This window comes from Labrus bergylta, chromosome 21, assembly GCF_963930695.1.
Source record: "Labrus bergylta chromosome 21, fLabBer1.1, whole genome shotgun sequence".
Classification (NCBI taxonomy): Eukaryota; Metazoa; Chordata; class Actinopteri; order Labriformes; family Labridae; genus Labrus; species Labrus bergylta.
Genome location: NC_089215.1, coordinates 1712208 through 1739006, shown reverse-complemented (window position 1 = coordinate 1739006; position 26799 = coordinate 1712208). Strand labels below are relative to the sequence as shown.

Genomic DNA, 26799 nt, shown 5'->3' with positions numbered 1-26799 from the left:
TCAACCAGGAAGAGTCATGAAGTATTGACATGATGAGTCCAATTGGCTGGGAAATAAGTATCGATATCTCGCACCAGTGATTCAATAATAGTATCTCATGAGTCAGGACGATTATAGATTACCTTATAGATATTTTGTCCCATCCGTACTGAGAATCATCCCATAATCAGCTGACTTGTTGTTAGTGTTACAGTATGTCTAGCCTCAGGACCCACCACCAACAACAAAACATGTTTAAAAAATCGCTTGACAGACTGTTTGAGACCAGGGTTTTTTTCCACTCACCCACTGAAAACTACTCTTTTTGGTCCTGACCAACCAGATAAGAACCACTGGTCCAAACGCAATCTGGCTCAAGTTGAAGTCATGTATGAGGATGACATGCTCGAGGGAAACGTGCACAGAAATTAACTGGCAAGCTGCAATTCCTTTACCCACTAGTACTGTGGGCGTAATAGTGCTGATGTTAGTAGGACAAAGTCAAAGAAATAGAGAGTTTAAAAAGTAGGACAGACTTAGAGTTGGCCCAGTCAGAGATCAGACCAGTGCACATCCCAGACTGATGAACAAACTGACAATAACATGTGGAATATGGGAACTGTAGACCCTAAAAACCAATCCGACTTCCCTTAGAAAAACTCACAGAATACAGATAAGGAATCATCTGAGGTTTTTCCTCACACAAGTCGCCTTGACCCATCCATGTCCTTTTTTTTTCTGATACTGAGACGAGTTCAAAAAATGTAGTCTATTAGGAGACGTAACAGAGACCATACAGAAGTGATTTTCAAACCAAACACTACAACTTAAAGGACATCAGCTCAGAGACAAGTTTAATAAGAAAATTAGAGAATGTGTCAGTTCATCGATCTGAGTATCTCTCTCTCCCGTTTGTTATTCTCTTCTCTCTCCGTGTTCCTGCTGTGCTCATGAGCTCTGGCACGATCTCCTCCTCACCTCTCTCTGCTCTCTTTTTCTTCACCGTTCACTAAACACAAACTTTATAATTCCCAGTCGCTGCATTCTTCTCTCTCTTTCGGCGGCTCGTTTCTTGTGCTCCTTGTTGAAGGCAGAAGGTGTGCCTGCGTCTGGCTGACAAGCAGCCTCAGAGACCATAAATCTCCAAACATATGAGAGGCTGTGCACATAATCTGTCAGCCTGTTCTCGGGCGTCAGGAGATGTGTGGGTGCTCGTGTTCGCGTTCAGCCTTTCTAAAGGACGTTTTCAACACATTATTTATGCAGAAGCAGCAAAGCCCCCGGTGATATAATTTGGTGCAACAGATGCACGTGTGTCTGCATATGTGTTTCATGTCTCTTTACGGGATTGTTTACCTTTCTTACATGTTTGTGTGCACATGCATGGATGAGTGCCATGCATGATGCTTTCAGCTTGTTGAAGCCAAGCTGCTGCATCCACATAACGCTTGTGAGGACTGAGCACAGACCACAGATGCACGAGGAGCTGGGAGTTTGGCTTCAGACACAGCACTGTGGGAGCTCATTACTGTATTCTCTGGGCTGGAAAATGTCTGTCAGTGAGGATTCATTAAAAGCCAACCTGCTGCAGCAGCTCCTGGTCCCGCTGTAATGAGAGGTCCTTCACAATTTACTCTCCCCAGTGGCTCAAATTGGACAGGTGAATATTAGCAGTAATCAGCATTATAGATAGAGGCTTTGTTTATTCATTCATTAGCGTTTCACTGCGCACGTGGTCAGTTCTTTACGTACAGTGAAGCTGAGAAAAGCTGCAGATAAACATGGGTGTTATGTTTAATCTGTGTTCAGAACTGGGAGAGATTTTAGATTCTGATTTAAATTTTAATTGCCATTTGAAAGCCTCTGCTATTTTTTATTGTGTTTTAACTTATTAAGTATGGAAGCTATCTTATGAAATATGTGGTGTTATGTCTGTCTTGAAGCTGTTGTGGCACTGTAATTTCCTGTAAAGGATTATTAAAGGATCTATCTATCTATCTGAAACTTGGATTGAAATAGTAAAAACAAATCATCACATCACGTTAAGGGCTTTGTGCATTAAGCGTGCACAATGAATTGAAAAAAGCCATATGTAACCATCAGGAAACATACCTCAAAACCATTTTGGATGATCTTTAAACTGCAGAGGTGCGGCCGAAAAGGAGGCACCCCAATTTTCACTCAGAGCTATGAACGTGATGCTAAATGATTGCTGTGCAGCGTTTGCTAGTGAGTTGACTATCATGAAATTAAACTCCCTCTGGCTTGTCTGCCAATAGACAACTGTCATCGACATTAACTAGAGGTTGCGTTACACTTTCTTGTTGTGTGTCACTTCGATGGACAGAGTCGTAAGAATATGGTCACACCGTGTAATTACCCGTCATTTTTATTTTCCATTTTGAGTGACAATGAAACATGACTTCTTTTAAAAGCATTCATTTGAGAGAACAACTATATCACAAATAATATTAGATATGAATAACAGTCTTACAGATTGTGCAGTTATAAGAGCATTCCTGCACTGACTCCGAGGCCTTTGTCCTCAAACAAGCAGATATGAACTATACAGAAGAAAACAGAAACAAACATTTAACTAGAACTCAATTGGCCGTTTGTTCCCATAACTCAAACCATTCTCTTGGTCCACATGGATGAAAAACTGGGTGCATGCTGGAGCGTCATCAGAAACATCAGGGGCGTTTGCAGCAGAGGCGACGGTCATTAGGTTTTGCATCTTTGCCTGAGACAGACGACTCCTCACGGCCGTCTGAATTACTTTCTGAAGGCTGAAGCCTCGCTCTGCTCCCACACAGGAGACTGGAATCACAAGCACTACTTCAGGTAGAGTTTTGTAGTCAGGAAACCTTTCTCCTATTGAAGGGATGAGATCTAGACAAGACTCTCTGAATTTGGGATTTACATATCTTGTTTCTGTGTCTGTACCTTTAAATATGTAAATGAGCTGTGTCTGACCACGCCCCCTCTCTGGAAGGGCTTGGGTGTACTCGGTCTTTCTCGCTCCATGTCCTATTGTTTATGGTGAGAAGGCAGACTCAGAGGGCAGAACAAACACCTAGCTGTGGGAGTGTCACCCACCTGGGGGAGGGGCTACTGCCCTTTGTGATGTCATGAAGGGAAAATCTCCAAACGGCCTGTTTGAGCACACATAGACGGACTAGAGACACATGTTAGAGTTAGAGGAACATGGAGAAGAGGATTTTACAGAATATGTGACCTTGAACCACCTCCAATTATAACATGACAGAGTGGTAAAAACTTTTACAGTTATGGGGTCGAGTGGTTTTTGGGAGTCATAAAAACATAATTCTTTCATCTCTTGACCTGCTATAGTCTGACCTGTCTTCCCTTCTTTAATTCATTAAGACACTCAAACGTGTTATTCTGCTTTTATATCTTAGCCCTATCGATCATTGTCATTCTCTTTTTAGAGGAAAACTTGAAAAGTCTATAAGAAGAAATCACAGCTAGTTTAAAATGCTGCAGCGGGGAAATCGTTAGTCTAATAAGACTTCTCATCATGCTGCTTCAGGCACTGTAGCATCTCTAAGAATCGATGTTAAGATTCTTTTACTTGTTTATAAATCTTTAAATGATTTCCCCTGTACATGAGATCACTTTAGTTTGAAATGTTTCTCCTTTGCATTGTTAAAGTACCAGTGAGAGTGCTGTCTCTCTCTCTTCCTCTTAAACAGTAGAAATCTCCGCCTCTGGATTTTCAAGTTGGCACTCTCTCTCTCTCTCTCTCTCTCTGTTTTTCAAAGGAAATTAAATGACAGATTTTTAATCTTGCTCTTAATGTAGAGGAATGTCATAGCCTCAGTCTGAGTTTTGTCTGGTTGCTGATTATTTTCCATCTGTGTTGTCATTTTCTCCATGTGAAAGACGGGCTGCACACTCTCCACGTTCTTCATAGTCTTGTATTTAAATAGCAGCATCTTTTTTTTTTTCATCATCTTTGAGGACTGTTCTGAGTGCAGAGTGTTCTGACCTGAATGTTTTGAAGAGCTGTTTTTTTTGGCCGTTTTGCTCCGTTGTTGCGACTCTGATTTCATCATCTCGATCAAGCGTCCCTCTCGAGAAGAAGAAGACGTCGAGGGTTCTTTGTCTGAGATAAACTGTGTGTTTTTTCTGCTCCTGGGTGCTAAAAGCTTTTTCTCTTCTCAGCAGCTGTTTTGAGTATTTTCTTTTTTTGACCTCCTGAGGCCATTTTGTTGCTTTTGTTTCCGTCTTCTACATTTCTTGCTGTCATCTCATTGATTACTTCACAGGAGGAATTGATGTCTCTTTAACCGCACACTCTTACCTTCTCTTCTAACTTCCTTTCTTGTGTCTTGCAGTCGCGCACGCCTCGTGTGACCCGCCTCAGCCCAACACAGCCGGCTCTCGCAGACCAGGCCAACCGGGTGTCCTTCGCGTCAGCTGAAAATCTGGAGACCATGTCGGAGCCTGACATGCCCATCGGATTCAATCGGATGAACCGGCTCCGCCAGAGCCTGCCGCTGGCCCGCTCGTCCAGCCAGGCCAAGCTCAGGGCTCCAGGTCAGATCACTTTCTTAAGGGAAAAAAAGTCTAAAACACTTTGCTGCACTTTGACATTTGGCCTTAAAAGGAGATCTATTCTGCTGTTTTAAAATACATTGATATAGTTATACGATGTTGGATCCATACCGAACCTCATCAAAATGTTTTGAACAAAAGATAAACAGTTGTTGTTTTAAACCTGGGAGGTGGTTTCCTGTTGCTCTGAACGAGAACTTTGTGAGACTTGTCCAGAACCTGACGTCAGGATCTGCCGACGTATCAGAGCTAAACATGTAGCAAAGATGTAGGACACGACCACCCAGAAGCTCACTCAAATTTCCCTGCGACTGCTGATTTTCATGCCTCTGTTGTCGTCTGTCTTTAAGGCAGAAGAGGACGTGATGGTGGCGTTTCTGACTTTTCAGTCGCTTATCGTTTTGAGTTAAAGCCAGTTCTCGACATCTGATATAAGCTTTTCATGTTGTCTAGTGTTTACAAACATCAGCTGATCATACATTTAAACAACATATCAAGCCAACCACGTTCTGTACATGTCACTGCATGTAAGCCATAATTTGATGTTTTTTGACAAGCAGAAAACAAGACGCTCAAGTTGTGACTTACGATGCCGCGTCTTCTTACATGGAATCACTGATTGAGTTGCCTGGAGGCATCATGTGTAAACATCTGGTGATCCTGATTCAGCCCTCAAAGTCAAAGTCAGACTTCAGTCTGCTGCCTTCAGGAACTCTGAATATAAACAGAGCTGTCTAATGCCTCCTAATGATCTCACTAAGCTACCTGTCATCTGTGATTTATGACTTACACAAGCAGCCAAATCATCTGCTGCTTTAAAACATCTTCCTCGCATATGAGGAGGAGGAGTGGGAGGAGGAGGAGAGGGAGGAGAGGGAGGAGGAGGAAGAGGAGGAGAGGGAGGAGGAGGAGAGGGAGGAGAGGGAGGAGGAGGAGAGGGAGGAGGAGGAGAGGGAGGAGAGGGAGGAGGAGGAAGAGGAGGAGTGGGAGGAGAGGGAGGAGGAAGAAGAGGAGGAGAGGGAGGAGGAGGAGAGGGAGGAGAGGAAGGAGAGGGAGGAGGAGGAGAGGGAGGAGAGGAAGGAGGAGGAGAGGGAGGAGAGGGAGGAGGAGGAGAGGGAGGAGAGGAAGGAGGAGGAGAGGGAGGAGGAGGAAGAGGAGGAGAGGGAGGAGGAGGAGAGGGAGGAGAGGAGGAGGAAGAGGAGGAGGAGGAGGAGGAGGAGGAGAGGAGAGGAGAGGGAGGAGCAGGATGGGGGAGGAGGAGAGGGAGGAGGAGAGGGAGGAGGAGGAGAGGAGGAGGAGGAGGAGGAGGAGGAGAGGAGAGGAGAGGGAGGAGCAGGATGGGGGAGGAGGAGAGGGAGGAGGAGAGGGAGGAGGAGGAGAGGAGGAGGAGGAGGAGGAGGAGGAGAGGAGAGGAGAGGGAGGAGCAGGATGGGGGAAGAGGAAGGAGGAGGAAGCTGATGCAGGAGCTGGGAAAGTGGGGCAAAAAAGCAACCGATGATTTATTGAACTTTTTAACCGAGCATATTCTAGAGAGTTATTATTTCCCCCCAACATTAGAGGGAGAAGAGAAATACGATGCTGCTAAAATGCTTCCAACAGGAGTTCCTTTATGGTCTTAAACAACGTGCACCCAAGTTCCCGTTCTTTTTAATCACTTCTATCACACTCATTTACAGTTTGCACACTCGGTGTGAGTAGAATATTCTCTCTGCTCACACTGATTTAGCAGCTTCCAGGTGAATGATAATTATGTGTCATTTCATGGGACTTTCATGGGAATTGACCGAGCTATGTGAGGAAAAAATGAATGTAAGCAATGAAGCTCCAGCATCAAAACAAAGGCAAGACTGGTTTGAGGAGTTCTTCATGTCTGTCAGGTATCTTTGAGGAGGTTTGAATCAGCAGACCTGAGAGTGCTGATGGGAGTGTGCAGGTGGAGGAGCTCAGACCGGAAGAGGGAGGAGCTAGGTTATGGAGGGTTTTATAGGTGATGATGAGGAGTTTAAAGAGGATTCGCTGGGGGATGGGGAGCCAGTGGAGGTTATGAACGACAGGGGACATGTGGTCACAGGTACTCTACACAAACTATGTTGAGGTGACAGATTTTCCTTCCACTCTCTCTGTTCCACCCTCAATCTAAACGTCATCACCCCCTCTTCACCCTGCTTCATGTCTTCTCTCTCATTGCTCCTCTTCCTCCTCCAAACATGCAGGGATCTTGTTCCTGCAGCTCGGGGAGGAGACTCGCAGGGTGCACCTGACCCACGAGCTGACCAGCCTGGACACTCTGAGGGCGCTCATCGTGCACATGTTCCCCCAGAGGCTCACCATGGCCATGCTCAGGTACGCCTGCACTACCTCAACCTGACTATGTCTGTGTGTTTACATGACATACTGAACTGTCTACATGTTCATTGATTTTCCTTAAACGACAGCAGCGCCACGTTCACACTTCATTTAGTGTCAGGTTTTATAAATCAATCAGAAGGGCAGCAGTCTAAGTGACTCCTTGTTTTCTTCCTCAGACACGGACATGAAAATATTAAATTCTGTAAAAACATGGAGAATGAAAACAGGGCAGAATATAAACAAACAGATAAAATCGATGAAGCTAAACGAGAAGTGAAATGGAAACGTTCAGGCCAAAAGTGGACCCAAACACAATCCCAGTTTTGATGCCAAATACAACAGTCATGGAACGATGAGTTAAAGAAACAATATGCAGGAATTTGATTTGGTATCTGAGTGCGTCTGCAATGCTGTAAAACACATAGTTCAGTTTCTCTTCTTGGCTTCACCTGTCACCTCCCTCTTCCTCTTAGCCTCAGCTGTTGTATCAAACAGTACAAAGACAAGTTAACTGGCTAGTGCGCTAACACCGTACACAATTCTTGCCGCTGACAATCACAAAGTGGTTTAAGCAGTCAACCGGGGCGCACAGGGGGCATGAGAGAGACGCTCTTCTGCCTGTTGAAAGTAGTGTTAGGGCAACTTTGAAACTATTATTTTAAGATGGAAATGTTACATTGTGTTGCTTTCAAGGACACTGAAATATGAAATATACAATTTAAGTGATACAACAAATATTTCACAGAATGTTCTGCAGATTTGCCGGAGCAGCAACTATGTTTTCAGCTTCTTCAGTTTTACCTTTACTTTGTAGTTTGCTTAAAACAGAAGCATGTTTAGCCTTGTATAGTTTAAAAAGTTTTGCTGCAATTTATGAATTATTTATTTGTACAACACACAACAAGTGTCAGAGGGTGCAATCTTTATTCCTCTACATGCAGTTAGTTTGTTTTCTACCGGTGGTACATCCTGGAGGTAGTCAGCCGAGCTTGCTTGCTATTCAGTAGTGACTTAAAAAAAAAGATTATTTGTTCATTTTCACTTCAAAAAGTAAAGCTGTATAACTCAAGGCCTTTATGCAGTATTCAAGGATTTCTGCATACTCCCTAAAATGCTGATATTTAGTCATAAATGTAAGAGGTGTGACATCTAACAAGGCACATGTACAGTACTTAAAGCAGGACAACAAAACATAGAACATAATAAAATAAAGCATCTAAGGTTGAAGCTTAGTTGAAGTTTCTTTATAACACAAATCTTCCTTTTTTTCCAGAACATGAAAAAGCATTGAAATCCAGCTGTTGATTAAAGATAATCTGTGTAATCGACCCTGAAACGGCTCAGCCTTCCTGCAGTTTCTATCTGCAGGAATTCAAATCTGATGAATAATAAACTTCTCATTAAATCAATATGAGACTACATCCAGTTGATTTTTTCATTACAGCGCCTCTTTCACTTTAAGGTCTTCTAATCGGCCTCCTCGTCTGCAGCTGAGTACATCACTGATTATTAGCTGCTAACAGGAGCTGGGTTCGACTTTGGATGGACTATTTATCAAAGTGTTGATGTTTGTGTTGTTGCTCTGATGACTATCGATGTTCAGGTCCCCCAGCACGGCTCTGCTGATCAAAGATGAGACCCGCAATGTCTTCTACGAGCTGGAGGACCCGCGGGACGTTCAGGACCGCTGCGTAATTAAGATTTACTGCAAAGAGCCGATCTACGGCACCTACCCCGGACACCACAACCCACACCTGGCCAACGGAGACCTGAGGGTAGGTGTTTGTGTTTCATGATATCCTGCCATCTTTGTGTGTGGGTGCAAGAATGTTTTTCTGCATTACTATAATTACTATATATAATGTGAAAAATATGTGTGCAATAACCTTCAGGTGCAATAAGAGATGTAGAAAGTTAGAGACAAGAAAACATATTTATATTTTCATTTCATTGTACAGTGTTTCCCTTTGTTATTGTTTTGTATTATACTTTTGTACTCTTTTTTTCTTATAATGCTGTTCTATTTTATATATAATTTTAACTTTTTTGTAGAAGCTGACTCAGGGAGAAACACACAAAAATTCCAATGTACCTGTACTGTCCTGTACCTGTGCAAATGGTAATAAACATCTATTCTATTCTATTCTACTGAGTCACCCTTAACTTAAGAATCATCTCTGCAGAAGGAAGGTCCAATCACAGTCCCTCAGAAAAGAGTGAAACTCAGAGATTGTACAGTATCTGTGAGGTTTCAATATATTAGATTTTTGTATAATTTGTAGCCAAAATTGTAATCTGATGCCAGGAAAAGGATTCTGCCTCCGTTACAGTCACCTTTCCCTTCATTACAGATTCACTCTCTGTGCAGCTGCTTCATGACTCATAGATTAGAGAGCGAGACACACACTTGTCTCTTTCCGCTCGGCGGCCGATCCAACCGAACCATCCTGAGAATAACACATTCTCTTATTCCCTCCAGATATTCCTCTTCCTCATCAGAATCCCCTCCTACGTGACTCTGATATTATTTCAGTTTGCAAACACCAGTTGGACTTTAAAATAATGTGTCCAAGCATAAGTTGAACTCGTACGCTCTCTGAGAAGGTGTGAGTGAATCATGAGACCTTACTCCAGCACTACTGCTCCTGGATCAGAGCCAGTCCTTCACATGGCGGGGGTGCTGACTCGACAGGATGCCTGCAGCCTGAGAAATATCATCAAAAGCTGTTCAGAGATGAAGGAGTGAGGTCTGGTTCATGTGAGGACGGGGTCAGGGATGCAGAGAGGGGAAGTAGTAGTCGTAGTAAATGGGACAGAGCTTTTAACCTGAAGGAGAGAAAGTATTACAATTATTCACCTTCACTCAGGTACACACATACGGGAGTGCAGTTTGCTGACCTGCAGTTTGGGGAATTCTCAGATTCAAGAGGCTAAATTGTCAGGAGATCAAACAGCCAACTTTCCATGGCTTTCAGTGTCACCAGTGGAAAGCTATTCAGGATTTCTGGCCATTTCTGGACTTCCTGTTTGGTGCATTGCCTTCGTTTACTGTCCGACTAGAAACTTGGCGAGCAAGAATTGGCTATAGATAATAGCCCCACAGGATTGGGATTAAAATATGGTGCTTGTTTTCTCCCTCTACATATGGACTGTTTACCTTTATATACCCGATCCACATATATGGGTGGGGCGCTAAAATCAAATATAAACACCAAAGGATGGGGGTTACCTGGAGCCTGATCGTGTAGAGATCTTTAAGTGAGAGTGAGGATCCGAAACTGGATTTTGAATGTAACAAGGAGCCAGTGAAGGGATCGAAGTACAGGAGTTTGTCTGTGATGAACCGTTTGTTTGACCTTGTTAAGCATGGCTGCAGCGTTCTGTACTGACTGCAGGCGCCTGAGGGCAGACATATTGAGAGAGGTGAAGAGCAATTACAGCAATCAATGTGCGATGAAATGAAGGCATGTATGAGCATCTCCCGTTCAGCAGTGGGAAGTAGAGATCTCGGTTTTACTTCTATTTCATAGATGGAAAAAAAAAACATGATTTGGTGAGTTTTTTAATGAGGCTGTGCAACAAAAGAAGATTGATCAAAAATAACTCCTAGACTTGAGAGGGACAGCATTGGAGAAGGAAGCCATGTTCTGCAGGATTGAAAGAGCAAGGGGTGGCTGTGGCTCAGTGGTAGAGTCGGTCGTCTCTCACCTGGAAGGTCTGGGTTTGATACCCAGATGGGCAAGACACTTCACACCCCATGTTGCTCCTGCTGCTTTGTATGAATGGATTTGTAAATACTGATGGTCTCTTTACCCAGCAGCCTTTACCATCAGTGTGTGAACGTGTAGGTGTGACCTGCAGTGTAAAAGCCCTTTGAGTAGTCAGAAGTCCATTCACTTCTCCTGGGCAACATTTAAAACCTGTTTTATCCACCTCAGGCTGTTAATAATTGTCAGGCATCCATTGCTTTATAATGTTCATTTAGGACTCACTAAGTTTGAATGTGATATATTTCAATCATTGATAAAATAATCATCTGGTTACTTTAGTTAATTATACTTTAATTTATTTTACACTTCCTGCTATTACCTCATCCATGAACATGATTTCTTCCCCTCTCAGATTTTCCTCAGTGATAAGAGTTCTTTAATACTCAAGACAACATCTCCCACGATCCCACGCTTCTTCATTCTTATTATCAAACTACATCTTCTGTTATTGTTTTCCACTGAGTGACCCGGGCAGCAGAGTTTACACACTGTTGTTTTCAGAAGTGTTTTTGTGTCTTATCTCCTCGTCCTGGCTGTATTCTCAGTACCTGAAACATCCCTCCTGTTCTGTTCTGTGCCGAGCTCTAATTGATGAGACACTTCGGGATTTATCTTAATTCATCAGTCGGCTGCCGGGAGAGTGACTGTGGCATCGGGCCTGATTAGCATGATTACTAATGCTCTATGCATTCGGTTACAGCTGGAGCCAAATAAAGCGTTTGCAGTTGATAGACAGAGTGGATAATATCATTCAATTTTGCAGTGTTTTGTGTTGTCTTTACGAAACCTTGCATTTTGTTGCCGTCTAATTACAGAGCGATTATGGAAATGAGAAAGTGGTAATTTAAAGTGTTAGAGAATGCTGCTTTTATAGAATAAGATGAATTATGAACTGGATAAATTACATTACAGGGACGCAAACATATGCAAGCGTGCACGCTGTGGAAAAATTGTAATCTGTTAAACAGCTGAGATGAAGTGAGCGCTGTCGACAGCAGGCCACTTTTTGACACATTTGTCGTTTCTGCTGCCGTCAATCAAACACCCCAGGGTCCTTTTGTTTACATGCTCGGGTGTGTGATTGCTTTTCCCGCCTGCCTGTGTGCACGATTCCCTGCTAATGTTTTAGAGGTCAGTTTGTCGCCTCTCTCGTCTTCAGTTTGAGCGTGGCTCTGAAATCCTCTGAGCATTTTACGGCCGTATCAAACCAGCGGGCTCACCTTGAGATTTTATGTGTTTGAGGTGCATCGCTGCTTCTGACAGTGTCAAGGTGACTGACTAGGACATGTGTGTGTGTGTGTGTGTGTTTGTGTGTGAGCCTTATTGAACCACAGCCAGCAGAGTCGAGATTATTCCCTGACTGCAGACCATGAAAGCATGACCGGGATTACTGAGGGCCAATCAGAGAGCCTGAGAGTGGAGGACACATCGCAGGTTGAGGACGAGATTGATTGGCAGCTTTTTGTTTCACAAGCTTGAACGCAGCTTTGAGACGAGCGCTTCAGGGGAGTTTACCTGCAAGAGTCTTCTTGTGACATCAGGGGGCTCTTGGAGGTGGAATAAAATGTCTGCATGTCCTCATCGCAGTTAAAGCAAAGTGTCGATACGAGGCCGTTGCTTGGTTACAAGATGGAAGATGATGGCACTCGAGTCATTAGTCTGCTGCCAGGCTGTCCGCAGGGTGTTGTTGTAAGAGGCCTTAGGGTTATTATGTAGAAATATTGGTTTTTCAATTTGCAGCGTCTCCAGGAGAAGGCTTTATACGTCACAAGCAATTCCAGTGTTGTCTTCTTTTGTTGCTGTCTCCTTGTATCTTTTACTCCTGGCTGGAAGAATCAGACGCAGGGTTTTCACTTTCAGCGCTCTCCGTCCTGCTCAGCTTTGTCCCCCTTCTCCTCTCTTTCTCTCTCTCTGACATTTGGGATTGATGCCAAAAGATAATCCCTTCAAGCTCAGTCCGTCAATAAGCTATCAAGTGCAACCTAAAGCACACTAAAGAGCCAATCTGGAGTCTTTCCTGTCAATCTTGAAACACAATCTCTGAATGACTGTTACAGTAAATTGCACCGAATTATTGTGACATAAAAATATATTTTTAGAAAAGTCCTTGTGAGTACTTTCTGAATACAAAGGGTAAGAGGGGGGCAATGTGGAGTGCAACCCCCCAAGGCCTTGTTTGTAAGTAGGATCTGCTTTTATTGCTTGTTCATGAGTCTGGCAAAGTTTAATGGGTTCTTTCCTTGATCCATGCAACATCCTTTCATTACATTTCATGAAGAACAGGACGTTAGTTGTTTACTTAATCCTGCAGACAAACAGATAAACAAACAGAAACACATGAAAATAAACTTCTGTCAGACATCTTAATGAGATTTTAAGAGAGTTGGAGTCTGGGGTTAATTATGTAATTTCAGCATGGACAAGGAATGACTGGACAGGTGCCAGGTCCGGAGTACTGCCACCAACCCCAGCATCTCTGGCACGCTCCCTGTGTAGCAACTCTGACATCTCTCCACCAATGCATGTCCACATTTCCTGTTTGTGCATGTTTGTATATCAGGCCTATGTGTGCATCACTGTCACATACTGAAAAAAACACAATCTAGTCAGTTTTGAGAGCTTTATGTATTTATGTTTCCTCAAACTTGTTTTTAAATTTATCAACAATCTGGCCCCTGAACCTCTCTCCAGGTGCGTTCAAAGACAGGACGGAAACAGGGTAACAAGAACCGCTGTGAGTGGAAACTGTAGCGACAACATCGTAGAACTACGTTTGGTCAATCAGCCTTCTCCATCAAAAATGCAAACTGTGGAACACCTTACCACCTGAAATAAAATTAATCTTGGACTTAAACTCTTTTACAAAACAGGTGAAATGCTCAAAGCAAGCCAGAGCTGTACCCACTTTTAATTAATATCTTCAAACTTTATTTTAAAGTGCTTTATAGCATTTGTATTGTTGTAAATGCATTTTAATATCCTCATATGGTGTTCTGGGGTTTTATGTAACTGAATGTTTTACATTTTAATCTGTTTGTTTACACAAAGGCCCAACTGGGGACACGAGTTGGAAATGAACAATAGCTATATACTCTTTATGCAGCACATCAGTTTCATGCTTTGTATTGAAATTATGTTAAATTGCAATTGGAATTGCAATTGTCCCTATTAAATAAATAAATTAAAATTTAACTCTCAGTAAAGGGATTAATGAATGTAAAAAAATCATTAAAAAATCATTTTGGCTCATTTTTCAAGCCGGTTAATATTGATTATCTGCTCTGAGAGTCTCGATAGTAACAGGTTCTGTTTCTGTTCTGTTATTTCTCCGTAGAGGGAGATGGTGTACGCTCCTCAGGACTCTCCACCCAACCGCCGCCTCAGCAACCCTCCCATGTCCTCCCAGCATTCATCCTCCTCCGCCTCACCCCAGGGCTCGCCGTCCCGCGCCCGACTCCTCTACAGCGGCGGCAGGCCTTCTTCCTACGCCGGACCGGCCCACCACACTCACTCTTTGCCTCACCCACACCCACACCCACACCCACACCCTCACCCTCACCCCCACCAACACTCCCAGTCTCACCACTCCTCTCCCCACCAGCAACCACAGCTCCACCAGCCCCACCACACCCAGCAGGCCTTCTGCGCCTCCTCCAGCGCCATCCTGGAGCGCAGGGATGTGAAGCCCGATGATGAAGTGGGGGGGTCCAGGAGCATGGTGCTGCTGCGGGGCGACGAGCGTGGGGGAGGGGGGATCTACGCCGACCCCTACTCTCTGGGCCAAGAATCAAGTCGTCTAAGTCTGGCAGGAGGTCCTCACTCCCCTCTACCGGCCCGAGCTGACCCCTACGGCTCCTTATACCGCAGAGGAGGAGGCGGGGGAGGAGGGGGAGGTGCCGGATCGATGCGTTCTCTCACCTCTTACACAGCAGCTGCTTTACAGGGAGAGCTAATGGAAAGTGGCGCCCTCTACAGACCAGGAGGGCCGCTTTACAACGACGCCTACGCCGCGTCCATGTTGGCCATGGGGCTGCGTGTGCCTCAGCCGTCCTCCCCTCAGAAGATCCCCGACATGAGGGACTCTTACGGGGGCACCATGCCGGGACGAGGCTCTCCTGGCAGACAGAGTTTGAGGAGGGACTCTGTGACCTCGTCGGTGTTCGGGGACAGTCCCAAATCTCGGGGCCAGGGTCCCGGGTTAGGACTGACCTCGGAGCAGCTCTGTTTGATGGCCGGTCCTGGAGGAGAGGGAGGGAGCACTGGAGGCTTCGGATCACCTCTGATGGGAAATGAAACAGAGACCAGGTAAAAAAAAAAGCCTCCTTAATAACTTCTGAATGCATTCTGTTATTCACCAACAGATGACTTTTATATGCAAATATAACAACAAATATATAACCTATTTACAGCCAGGTAATTTACATCACACATTACCCTTTGGTTTGTAGAGAACTGGTTTCAAGCCTCAGGTATATTGCCAAGAGAGTCCTGCTGGAGAGGATTTAGGGCATAGTGAGTGTTAAATTATCAGGATTTTTCTGTTATCATAGTGCGTTCTTAAGTCAGGGTCACTTTGGTTTCATTTGCATGTTAATTCTTGAGACAAAAAACAGACTTTCCATGCAATGAACTAACTGGAAAGTAAACAACAGACCCTAAAGCGTGTCTTCAAGTGCAACCGAAAAAGGAGGTACCATAGGTGCAGGGCAAAATCAGCTGACTGAGGAAGAAGATCGGCCTGCACATTTGCTCAAATGCCAGAAAAACTTTTTTTTCATCACAAAGTTTTCTTCTTCAGGTGATAATTTTACCTGGAGGCTTCAACATCTTTTTATATACAGTATCTGTCATAATTTCCACTATTTTGCCTGGTGAGCTGTTGTCCTATTTATGAGATAAATGTGATTCTGTTATTTCAAGTCTGAGAACAGCGTGGCGTCATCTTACCTGCTGCATCTCGTCTCTTGCAGCAATTTTTACCCTGTTTTTGTCTCTTCCTTTTTCTGCTCACCTCATGTCTTCCCGCTTTAAAACAAGACACATTCTCAACCTCAAAGTTTGCACCCACCTTGTTTGTACCTCTCTACCTCAGCTACTGACATCATCATCTGCTGGTTTGAAAGCATATTGCAATTTAAATTGTTGTCAAATGGATTTAAATTGTCCATTTTTGTATTGATTTTAAATTGTATTTCAAGGCATCATTACATCCCTAGTTACTATAGTTGATAACATGCCTGTGACAGATAGCCAGCATGAGATTGGCTAACTAACTAGCAGTGAGCTAGCAACATAGCTCGGTTATTCATTTCCATTTGTACTATCAGCGTCTTCCGCACAGCTTGATGCAGAACATGTTTTTTATGCAGAGGGTTATATACAATATGAGTGTGTAAAACCGAGCTGTCTTCATGTGTTGCTTTTCAGTTTTGTATTCTCTGTTGAGACACGGAAACAATCCAGAGGCTGTGAGTTGACTAAAAGCTCTGGTTCGAATTACTCTGCGAGCAAATGTCACAGATCTCTCTGAAAAATGAATTCCCTGAAATTCCCTGAAAATTAAACAACGTCTGTCGTAAATGCATAAAAGCTAATGTGACCAAGAGCTATTATAATCAAAATCAATGAGGAATAGCAGAAATTACAACTATAATTTTGACTGATTTTCCAGCCATGGATAGTTTTAAAAACTGTTATTAAAAGAAGTGATTATTATTCATGGACAGTTTTACAATGAAACCATCAATCATGAAGCAAAGCACAGAATTAAACCAGAGCAGCACTTACTCCACGTTTTAACGAGGCTTAAAGGGAGACCGAAGGAGGAGTTCTCAGAGAGTTTGATACTATGCCTTTTTAAATGATGTACAAAATATGTGTCAGACATCTGTTACAGCCCTGTGTGTGTGTGTGTGTGTGTGTGTGTTTGTGAATGTGTGTGAATCCAGAGAGCGTATGGAGGCCATGGAGAAGCAGATAGCGAGCCTGACGGGGCTGCTGCAGAGAGTGCTGAGCAGAGCGCCTGAGGCGGAAAGCCCGTAAGAGAGACACGCACACACACACACACACACACACACACACACACACACACACACACACACACACACACACACACACACACACACACACAATAATGCATGTGGAAACACCCTCCATATACAGACAAGTTCCTCTCCCAGGAATGCCGTGTTCAAAAGCATCCATATTCCCCACTGAAGGTACTATACAGTCTGTTTTATCTTACCGTAAAACCCGGTGTATAAGACGAACTTTCAATACCTATTTTTTCATCTTAAAAGTTTGCTGAGTCTTATACACCGGTGCAACCAATATACCAGTTTAAAATACTGACACACACGGGTGCAGAAGCCACCATCAATGCACGCGACCTGAAAAAAAATTAAAAAAAAATTAAAAAAATTCACCCCCATTCAGTGTGTATTGAAAGCTTATTGCACGCTGTGCTGGGAAAGACAGCGACACAGACGAGTCTGGCTGAGCGACTTTTTCACGTTTTTTCTCCCTCATGAGGTCATAATCATTCATTTACAGAAAACGAGGGTATATTGTTCCGTAAATAAACATTGTGGAGTGCTCTTTTGATTGAAAGAGTCCTATATTAAAGTTAAAGAGTGACCAGCGGAGTCAGGCAGAGAGCTGGCAAGCTAGCTAGGGGTTTGTGCTCCATAACTTTCACTGCAGCTCGACTACCGTACTGTAGCTAGTAGGAGAGCAAACTCCACAAAGAGAAAACAAATGGAACTAAAAGAGCGACACACAGACTGCACGTTGAGGACTTCGCTGATCACGATAGAAATCATCAGGCAGGAAGAAAGTTTCAACCCGACCTTCAAAAAACAGAGTGTGTCTCATATACCAGATTTAACGGTATATCATTGTCCCAAACTCCCAGTTATTCTATTTACGCTGTCTTACTGTAAACGTCTCATGATGTAGAAAGTGAATTTTCCATTTCTCTCTTTTATCATGAAGCAGACCTAAGTGTGGTAGATACTGCGATTGTACTAAAACACTCCCCCCACACACAAACACACACACACACACACACACACACACACACACACACACACACACACATACAGACACACACACACACACACACACACACACACATACACACACAGCAGAGAGTCCATTCTGAAAACTCTGCCAGCAGCACATATATTTCCCACGTTCTCCTCAATACATCAATATCCTCTCAGCTGCTAAGTCAATAGTGTGTTCTGGCTGTAAGTCTTTTAACGCTTGCCTCTTCCAGGGAGAAGATTGAGTCAGCCAGTGACTGCTCAGGAACTGACAGTAAGTGCTCTCTACAGAAAAAAACATATATATATATATTTCCTATCACTGCCTGTCGCTGCTACCTCTGTTGCCTGTTTGATAGCCACAGAAATGGGCTCTTCTTCCTCTCAAAGAGCTGCAGCTACTTCTTTTTTTTCTGCATAATTCTTTAAGTGCCTCATGTGATCGTAATGGCTGACGCTGCAAGCTTCTTCATGCTGTACATGCCGGCTTCTGCTGCTGTGTAACCGCTGCTCATGCTTCTTGTTTTAGCTGGACGCGCTAAAAAAAAGAAAGGTAGCTATGTGAAGTGAGTGGTACCTGTTCCCCTCATCTACCCCCCCTGTGTTTTGAAATACTATTTTTGGATCCAAAAGAGCTTCCAAAAAGTGTGTTTGTGTGTGACTGTATGTGCGTCTCCCTGAAGGACTTGTCTCCCTCTCAGCTGGTGTCCTTCACTTTCCACTTGTTTTCTGTCTTTTTCAGTAAGAAATCATCAGAGTTGCATCAAAGTTGAGACAAAAACAGGATGTTTTTGTCCAGGGTTTCCTCCGGAGCAGAAAAGATTCAACATCTTTTTAAAAGTTTAACATAAAACTTCTTTAGCTACACAGTTGCTGATTAAACTTATCGTATTTGAAGGCTGAATTATGATAAAATCAGAGCTCCTCAAAACATGAGTGTGAAGTTTCTTGTTCTAAATCCACTCTGATCCTGTATTTGATCATGTCTATAAACCCCTCTATTTCAGCCCTGCTCAGAACAGGCTGTTTCTGTGTCTGTACCTTTAAATATGTAAATGAGCTGTGTCTGACCACGCCCCCTCTCTGGAAGGCCTTGGGTGTACTCGGTCTTTCTCGCTCCATGTCCTATTGTTTATGGTGAGAAGGCAGACTCAGAGGGCAGAACAAACACCTAGCTGTGGGCGTGTCACCCACCTGGGGGAGGGGCTACTGCCCTTTGTGATGTCATGAAAGGAAAATCTGCAAACGGCCTGTTTGAGCACACATTTTCTGAAAAGTGGAGCAGGCAGAAGACTGAGAGGATGGACTTTTCTCATCATTGGGGGGTTTGTAGACGGACTAGAGACACATATTAGTGTTAGAGAAACATGGAGAAGTGGATTTAGCAGAATATGTGACCTTTTAGATTTAGCTGTTGTTTCTTGGGTTAAGAAGATATATAAGCTGTGTATTTTAAATCTTAATCGTACTTAAAAAAGACTTTTCTGTGGAGTAGTTTTATATTAATTTCCTTGAAGCTGCACATCATTTTCATACACTTAACCTTCACATTCCTCGCGTTCTCCTTTAGAAGATCTGTCAGATTCGTATCTCGTCCGCATGCAGGAATGACAAAAGTCAACATTTTCCTTCCGTCAGTTGTCGTCAAATGAAGTCAAAGTTTTATCTGATTGGATCGTCTTTGTGCTCACAATCTCATTCGTCTGATCTGGTGAGGCTGCAGAATGTCACATCAGTAATGACGTCTGTGCGAAATGTGTCAGCGCTGCTGCCCGCCGTCTGTCAGACACTCACACATGATGAGTCATGGATAAATGTCTTTTTTTTTAATTTGACTTTTTTATCTATATTTTTGGATTTAAATGACAAATAGGTTGAACAAGTTTGGACTAAACCTGTTACATTTGTTTTACATTACCTCAAATATTTCCAACAGTTATCAAAGCCAAGTCAAATGATTTCATTTACAGCTAAAATATAAAGAAAGAAAAAAAGGGACCCAGGTTTGAAATGACCAGAATTCCTCTCTGAATAAGAACAGACAGTGGACTCAGCCGTCCTGGTCTGAGTTTCTAGAAACACAGCGCGGTGAAGTAGACGGTTGTCACCCTGTCTGCAGAGCTGTGAACACCGAGGTGTGTGAGAGTGTGTTGTTGCTCTGGTGTCGTCTCCCGAGTCCAGACTTCACAGCCCTTCAAAATGCAACTCTTCAGTCTGTTATCGATTGATTGTGTCCCAGTTGTTTTTTCCTTTGTCTCGTTCGTGCATGACGTGTGACTCAGCACCCTAATTACTCTCAGAGCATACTGTGGCATCCATTGTCATGTCCAGGGGGATTATCTGAGGAAACACTCATACATGTGGGCAGTGTGGGGACTCTGCTACAAAAGATTTGTGGATTTTAGTAAAAATGCAGTTTCGTTTTTCACACTATCTACTGTGTTTGTCCCTGAAGCCTCCTCATGCTGTTCATCATTGTTAAGTCTACTTAAGACTGTAATCTCCACCCCTGACCTACAGCACACATAGAAGATGTCCAGAAATGCTGACGCCAAATCCAAGAACAACAAATCGCCTGTGCCCAGTCTGTAAAACAGTTTTTTAGCCTTTAGATATGTGAGGTCATAAAAGTCAAACCTTTAGGGATTTGGCAGCTAAAGACTTGAGGCGTCCCTCATGCTCCGTTTAAAGTACTTCATTCTCCTCAATCAGTTATTATTAAGCCTTTTTGATTTGCTGAAAGTGTTTTGGGACAACTTCTATTAGTCCTGCTGTGCTATAAATGAGAGACGCTTGGAGAGAAAATGTCCTGTTTGTAATTCCTCTTTTTTTTTAAATGTCTGCCAGCTCTGACTCCGTCCGCTCCTCTGGCCCTGATGCCCCCTCCGCCCTCCGGGGCCAACCAGCCTGTGACCGTGTCCCGTCTGCAGATGCAGCTCCACCTACAAGGCCTGCAGCAGAACACCAACGCACTGCGCAAGCAACTGTCGCAGCTACGCAACATGCAGGTGTGTTTGTGCATAGTAGCATATGCAGCGTCTAAAAAAGCAGTTCAGATGCATGTATGTTTGAATGTGATTTCTGCGAGTGTAATTAAGTTCCTGTGCTCACAGACGGCGCCTGTTTGCAGTACAAAACCAAAATAGTTAAGTGATTTCTGCGCTCTCAGTTGAAAAAAGATCAACTGAGTCACTTCTCGTGTAACAACAAATCCAAATCGAGAAGGGGCGGGACTTCTGATATAAGCTTTGTTTGGCTGTGGCTCAGTTTGAAGAGTTGGTAGTCTCTCAACCAGAAGGTTGGGGGTTCAATCCCCAGCTCCTGCAGCCACATGTCTGATGTGTCCTTGGGCAAGACACTTGACCCCAAGTTGCAACATGGCCTCAAACATTTCCAACAGTTATCAAAGCCAGAAAAATCCGTAATTTTACAGCTGTAACTGTAGACATGCATGATTTAACGATTGGATAAAAACACATGAAACGCACAGGACTGAAAGGTTTCTCTGTGTCCCAGCTGGAGAACCAGGACTCGGTCTTGGCCCTGCTGAGGCAGACGGAGTCGGAGCTGAGCCTCATGATGCTGGACGCCATGCGCACGCAAGAGGACCCGCTTCAGAGACAGCGCCTCCTAGTGGAGGAGGAGAGACTCAAGTACCTGAACCAGGAGGAGCTGCTCATCCAGCAGCTGCAGTGAGTTCAGAACAACATCCGTTTATGCAGCAAGCTCAATAAAAAGAGGCTACCCATGGTCTCGATGGTTTCTGTAATTTACTAGATGAGGACGCGGTTTGTGTTTACATCCGTCCTGGAAATGACTTCCAAAGTCAGACATAGTAAACAAGTCCTTGTTTTCATGCAGCATGCTGAAAACTAGTCATGTATTAAAGCTATAATGCCAACCAAGCTGATAAATGTAACATGAGCTAGACAGATCTTACATTATTAACCACGCGTGGCGCTGAGTGATCTGAGTTAAATCCTCTTCAGTGACCTGGAGAAGTCAGTGGAGGAGCTGCAGAGAAACTCGTCGGTGAACCACGGCCTGGTGACGGAGCAGGATGTGGAACAGAAGAGCAAAGAGCTGAGGATGCTGGGAGAGACGCTCACCGAGCTCAAGAGTAAGTCTGCGTATGACCTCCTGTGTGTGTCTGCAGATCATGCTGGGAGGTGCTGTGGCTTTTTCTCTGTTTAAATTCCCCAAACCTCTAATTCTGCAGGTGTGCTCCTCTGTCAGTATGATTCCTTCAGCTGCAGCTGGTCTCACTTTCACACCTCACTGCTGCAGCCTCGTTATGCATGAGCATGTTGTTACAAAGCCACTGCACGGCAAACTCATACACAGATCAGTAAATATCACAGTGTCAGTAAGTCCTTTTGGCCTCTCAAAGATGCACAAGTTATGTTTGTGGTTTACTGCACTGCGTTTACTTTTCTGTCCCACAGAGCTGTGTCTTTGAGCTCCTCACTGCACAGTGATTGACACACTATAAGAAACATGAAAATACAGACAGAGATCAGATTCTCTGACCATACAGACACCGCTGGACACTTTATATGAGATTTTTCACACTTAAATGTAATAGAAATCCAAGTCCTATCTTCAGTTTGTTTACATCGCCGGGACGGCCGGCTGACTCCTCCCCTCGTGTATAAAAGTTGTTTAATTGAGGGACTAGAGAAAAGAAGAATAACATACTGTACTCACTGCTTAACTGTGTTTCTAGATCACGCTCATTTCAGGTAAATTTACATGCAGTGTGAAGATACCAGCATAATAAAGATCGCTAGCATTAGCATGCTAACACAACAATGCAGCGCAAGTTGTTTTGGTTTCATGCTGGTGCTCAAGGGCGACATCTGCTGGATCAGAAAATCGCATATAAATCCTTTAAATGAGATTATGTTAATGTAATGTCACCTTTCATGACTGTTAACAGTAGGTGCGGGACCATAGATTCAGTATAAATGGACAAGCCTGAGTGACCCGTCTGTCCCTGCAGGGGGCGCTGGAGTCCCATCGATGGCGGTCTCCATGCTGGAAATGCTGTCTCAGTCTAACTTTCAGTCAACCTAACGACAGGCTGAGAGCTGGAGCTGAGGCGGGTTTTAAACCTCCTGACAAACCGTTACACCGCGCCCACCTGTCAATCATGTCAGCTACACGCCTAATGATGATTCCCATGATGACAATAAAGAATCAGACCAATATCATGTTTTGAACCTGTTTATTTCTGCTGTAAAAACAGCTTTTTTGAATGGCTGCTAGAAAGCATGCACTTCACTTCATCCTCTGCTATTTCTAATTTACAAACAGGAAAGTCGTTCTCACGTTCCCCACAAGGCCACCTTCCTTAAGCCACCTCCTACTCTCATAAATCTACTGAAGAGCAATAATCCAGTCCTGCTTTGAGGTCACAGTTCATGTCAAATTGTGTTGCGTGTTTGTCAAACTGATGTTACAAAAAGTCATGAATATTAATGAACTCTCTCAGACTTTAATTGATATTCATGAAGTTTCAGGTTTAGCCTCCTTGTCCTGCAGCTCCGACCCGTGTACCTCCACTCCGCATCCTGAATATTAATGAGTCATTCCAAATCTCCTCGAGGCCCCTCATTATAATTTGATGTAGATTGACTCCAATGTGCGCTGCTTGGATTCAGGGTTTTGATTGGCAGCTGGACAGTTTTCAGGACGGCTGAGTGTCCAACATTTCAAATCCTGGCTGTGAATCGTCCTCACACACACCCACGGACGAGCACAGATTTTTTGTTTTCGTTGCCGCTCGTCCAGCCCGCCCTTCACTTTCCGTTGGCCGACCTCCACTGAAGCCTCCTTCTGGATATGACAGGAAAATCCAGCGCCTTGAAAAAAAAAAAGCGGGCGACAGAAACAGCCTCCTGTCTCTCCGTCCTGTAATCCCCCCTCCCTCCCTCCCTCCCTCGCTCCCTCCTTTACCTCCATCGCTTTACGCCTCCATTCTTCCTCACATCCTTATCCAAACACATCCCTCTGACACGCTGCTTTCTCTCCTCATCTGTCTACCTGTCATTCTCCCCTCCTCATCCCCTCCTCTCTCTCTCTCTCTCTCTCTCTCTCTCTCTCTCTCTCTCTCTCTCTCTCTCTCTCTCTCTCTCCCATGCAGACCAGTTTCCCAGCCTGCAGAGTAAGATGCGGGTGGTGCTGAGGGTGGAGGTGGAGGCTGTGAAGTTTCTGAAAGAGGAGCCTCACCGCCTGGACGCCCTGCTGAAGCGCTGCAACACCATGACGGATGCGCTCAGCACGCTGCGCAGGTACACAAATCAAACGCTCCTCAATCTGCTCAGATAATACATCGAGTTTATAATAAACCAGGGCAGCTTACACGACGCGTTTTTCTTCCCCTGGTAGACAGTCTAGGCCTTGATTGTGTCCTTTCTGTATTGTAGTCTCTTGTATCCCTCCTATACGTACAGACAAGTCGCAGAGGGAGTGTGGAAGAGCCCAGAGGACCTCTCCGGCCAATCGCAGAAGAGGTCCGAGGACATGATTCGCGGCGCGGACTTGGACATCCTGAACAGTCCTCCTCTGAGCCTCACAGACCTGAGCACCAGCGCCGGACTCGCTAACTGGATGCCCGTCAATGCCGGCGACGTGGACACATCGGGACCCGAGCAGGACATCCAGTCCTCCATGAGCTTCAGGAACCGGGTCCTCGACGAGCTGCCGAGCCGACGCCCTTCAGATAAATCTGTGTCTGCAGAAGTCAGACTGGTAATCAGCTGTTTTTATTTTTGTTTATTTTAAGATCATGCAGCTGCAACATAAAACGCCCTTTATTATTATTATTATTATTATTATTATTATTGTGATTGTACCATGATGAGCCAGATGGCAAATATCCATCCTGGTTTATAATTACATTAAAAGGTTTTTAAATCTATATTGAGCCCATGTGCCCACACGAGGAGCAGCAGTGTGTTTAATTATGTTTCTCCAGCCCCTCCTGTTAGCACTTAGCATGTTCCCCGCTCATCATTTGTCTTTGTCTGTATTCATGTCCAGGCTGCAGAGCGTGACTGGGAAGAGAAGCGTGCCAGTTTGACCCAGTTCAGCGCCCAGGACATCAACCGCCTGCTGGAGGAGACCCAGGCCGAGCTGATGAAGGCCATCCCGGATCTCGACTTCGCTGCCAGGCACATCAACAAGCCGGCGGTGCCCCCGAAGCCCCACATCACCATCCCGATAACCTCCACCACGGCTACGTCCTCTGCAGCTGGGACCACTGGGACCACAGCCACCACCACATCCATCACCACACCCAGCGGGGACCAGCAGCCCGGGAAAGTGCAGCTGGCAGCCCAGAAGCTGAACAGTATGGAGGGGGCGGGGTCACATCGAGGGTCAGGTGAGCTGTCTCTTTTTTCAACACTTATAATTCATTTTATTCACCATGAAATAATGTTGTGTTGTTACTTGAACTCTTTCACACGTTTACATCCTTAAGTGTTCTTCTTGGTTTACAGTGGATCTCAACGTCGCCCGGTATCGTACAGAAAAACCCTCCAAGTCTCCGCCTCCGCCTCCCCCACGCAGGAGCTTCCCGTCAGCACACGGCCTCACCACCAACCGCACCGGAGATGTCATTGTTACTAACAAGAGCCTCAAGGTGAGATTTCCTCTGGATGTCTTTAGGCTCCGATGAGCTCGGCTGAAGTGAATTTCTGACAGAGAGACCGCCTCTTTCGTCGTTAAAAACGCTAACTGGTTACTAATTGACACTCAAACGTCATACCTTAAAGATGATAAACGGATGTAAGACAACTTGAAACAACTGGAGGAGCTACAGAGCAAACAATCAGTGATCAAATAAAAATGAAAATACGGATGCTCTAAGCGGATTGGCAGGCTCTGGATCAGGACCTAGCTCGCCATTTTTTCCCTTTATTCATCCCAACAATTGGAAATAAATCAAACTTATTTATGAAGCACATTTAAAAACAGCTGACCACAGAGCTTTACACACAGCACAGGAGAACGATAGTTAAAATACAGAAGGAGAGAACGACAACTTTACAAACACACACGAGAAATAATATAATTAAAACAATTAGAATAAAATCTAAAATACATAAACAAGCCCAGGACATTAAAGCTAAAATTCAAAAGTACTTTTTACACTTCAGGACTGACTTTAAGTTTACATGGTTCGTATTTAAAGCTCTAGATGCCTTCGCTTGTGCTTCCTTTAGACCCTTTAGATCAACTGACACGGCCTCCTGGCAGTCCCTCGCTCATGTCTCAAGCTTAAAGGTCATCGTGCTTTTGCAGTCATGCCCCCCCCCATCAGGTCTGCCCCCTCTGGTGACTCAACACAGCCTCAAAATGTTCTTTAACATGTTGGCATTTGAGTCCTCTGCTCCTGAATAGGCGGTTGCTCTCAGGTTTTTCTTTTTGTTCTCTCTCTTCTTGTTTTGTTTCTTTTATGTACAGCACTGCGGAAAGCTGTGTTCAGGGCTTGTGTCCTTTTTTATCGATGGGTTGGGGGGGGTTCAGTGGTTGCAGCTGAAGGAGGCTGGTACGGAGACGTTAGCAGTCTGAGATCTGTTTGATGGCCTCAGTGGGACTTAAAAGAACAACAAGTTTTGCTCTCGTTCAGTTGGAGGAAGTTTTGTGTTTTCTCCTGGACAGACAGACGCTCTCCTGCCTGGTCATTAAAACTCAGACTGTTTTTTTTTTTTTGTCCTCTTGAGTGAATGAACCGCAGAGCCACTCAACAAACAAACAGCTGTTTCAATTAACATGACAGCGAGAGTCTCTGAGTGAAGGAGGCAGAGCTGCTCCCAGTTTCAACAACAGCTGTTCTGAATCTGATGGCTGGAAAACTTTTTCCTTACTTTACCAACTTCTCTCTCTCTGAGTTATTTATAGTGACGAGCTCACAGCTGTCGTCGGGTTAACCCAAAAACATATTGATGGTTTGTTCAGGACATGAAAATGTCAATCAATCAATACTAATTCAAATCATTCAGATGTTTACTTCATTTATTCAAGTTGAGCAAATCAATTTCAAATATGAACGATTCATTTATCTG

The 26799-nt window shown here is 44.3% G+C and overlaps 1 protein-coding gene across 8 annotated transcripts in view; it reads left to right on the top strand.

Moving 5' to 3' along the window:
* Positions 1-26799, top strand: part of LOC109996426 (SRC kinase signaling inhibitor 1-like) — an 89645-nt gene that overhangs the window by 49768 nt on the left and 13078 nt on the right. For 5 of the 8 annotated variants that reach the window (XM_065949200.1, XM_065949199.1, XM_065949206.1 and 2 more), the window contains 14 exons: positions 4341-4542; positions 6774-6903; positions 8513-8684; positions 14014-14984; positions 16628-16717; positions 17959-17999; positions 18255-18278; positions 20573-20733; positions 21242-21417; positions 21715-21845; positions 23871-24018; positions 24154-24478; positions 24770-25112; positions 25231-25373. In XM_065949200.1, coding sequence (XP_065805272.1) covers positions 4341-4542; positions 6774-6903; positions 8513-8684; positions 14014-14984; positions 16628-16717; positions 17959-17999; positions 18255-18278; positions 20573-20733; positions 21242-21417; positions 21715-21845; positions 23871-24018; positions 24154-24478; positions 24770-25112; positions 25231-25373 — 3057 coding nt within the window. The remainder of the gene's footprint in view (positions 1-4340; positions 4543-6773; positions 6904-8512; positions 8685-14013; positions 14985-16627; positions 16718-17958; positions 18000-18254; positions 18279-20572; positions 20734-21241; positions 21418-21714; positions 21846-23870; positions 24019-24153; positions 24479-24769; positions 25113-25230; positions 25374-26799) is intronic. The other 3 variants (XM_065949202.1, XM_065949204.1, XM_065949201.1) reach the window with 3 other exon arrangements.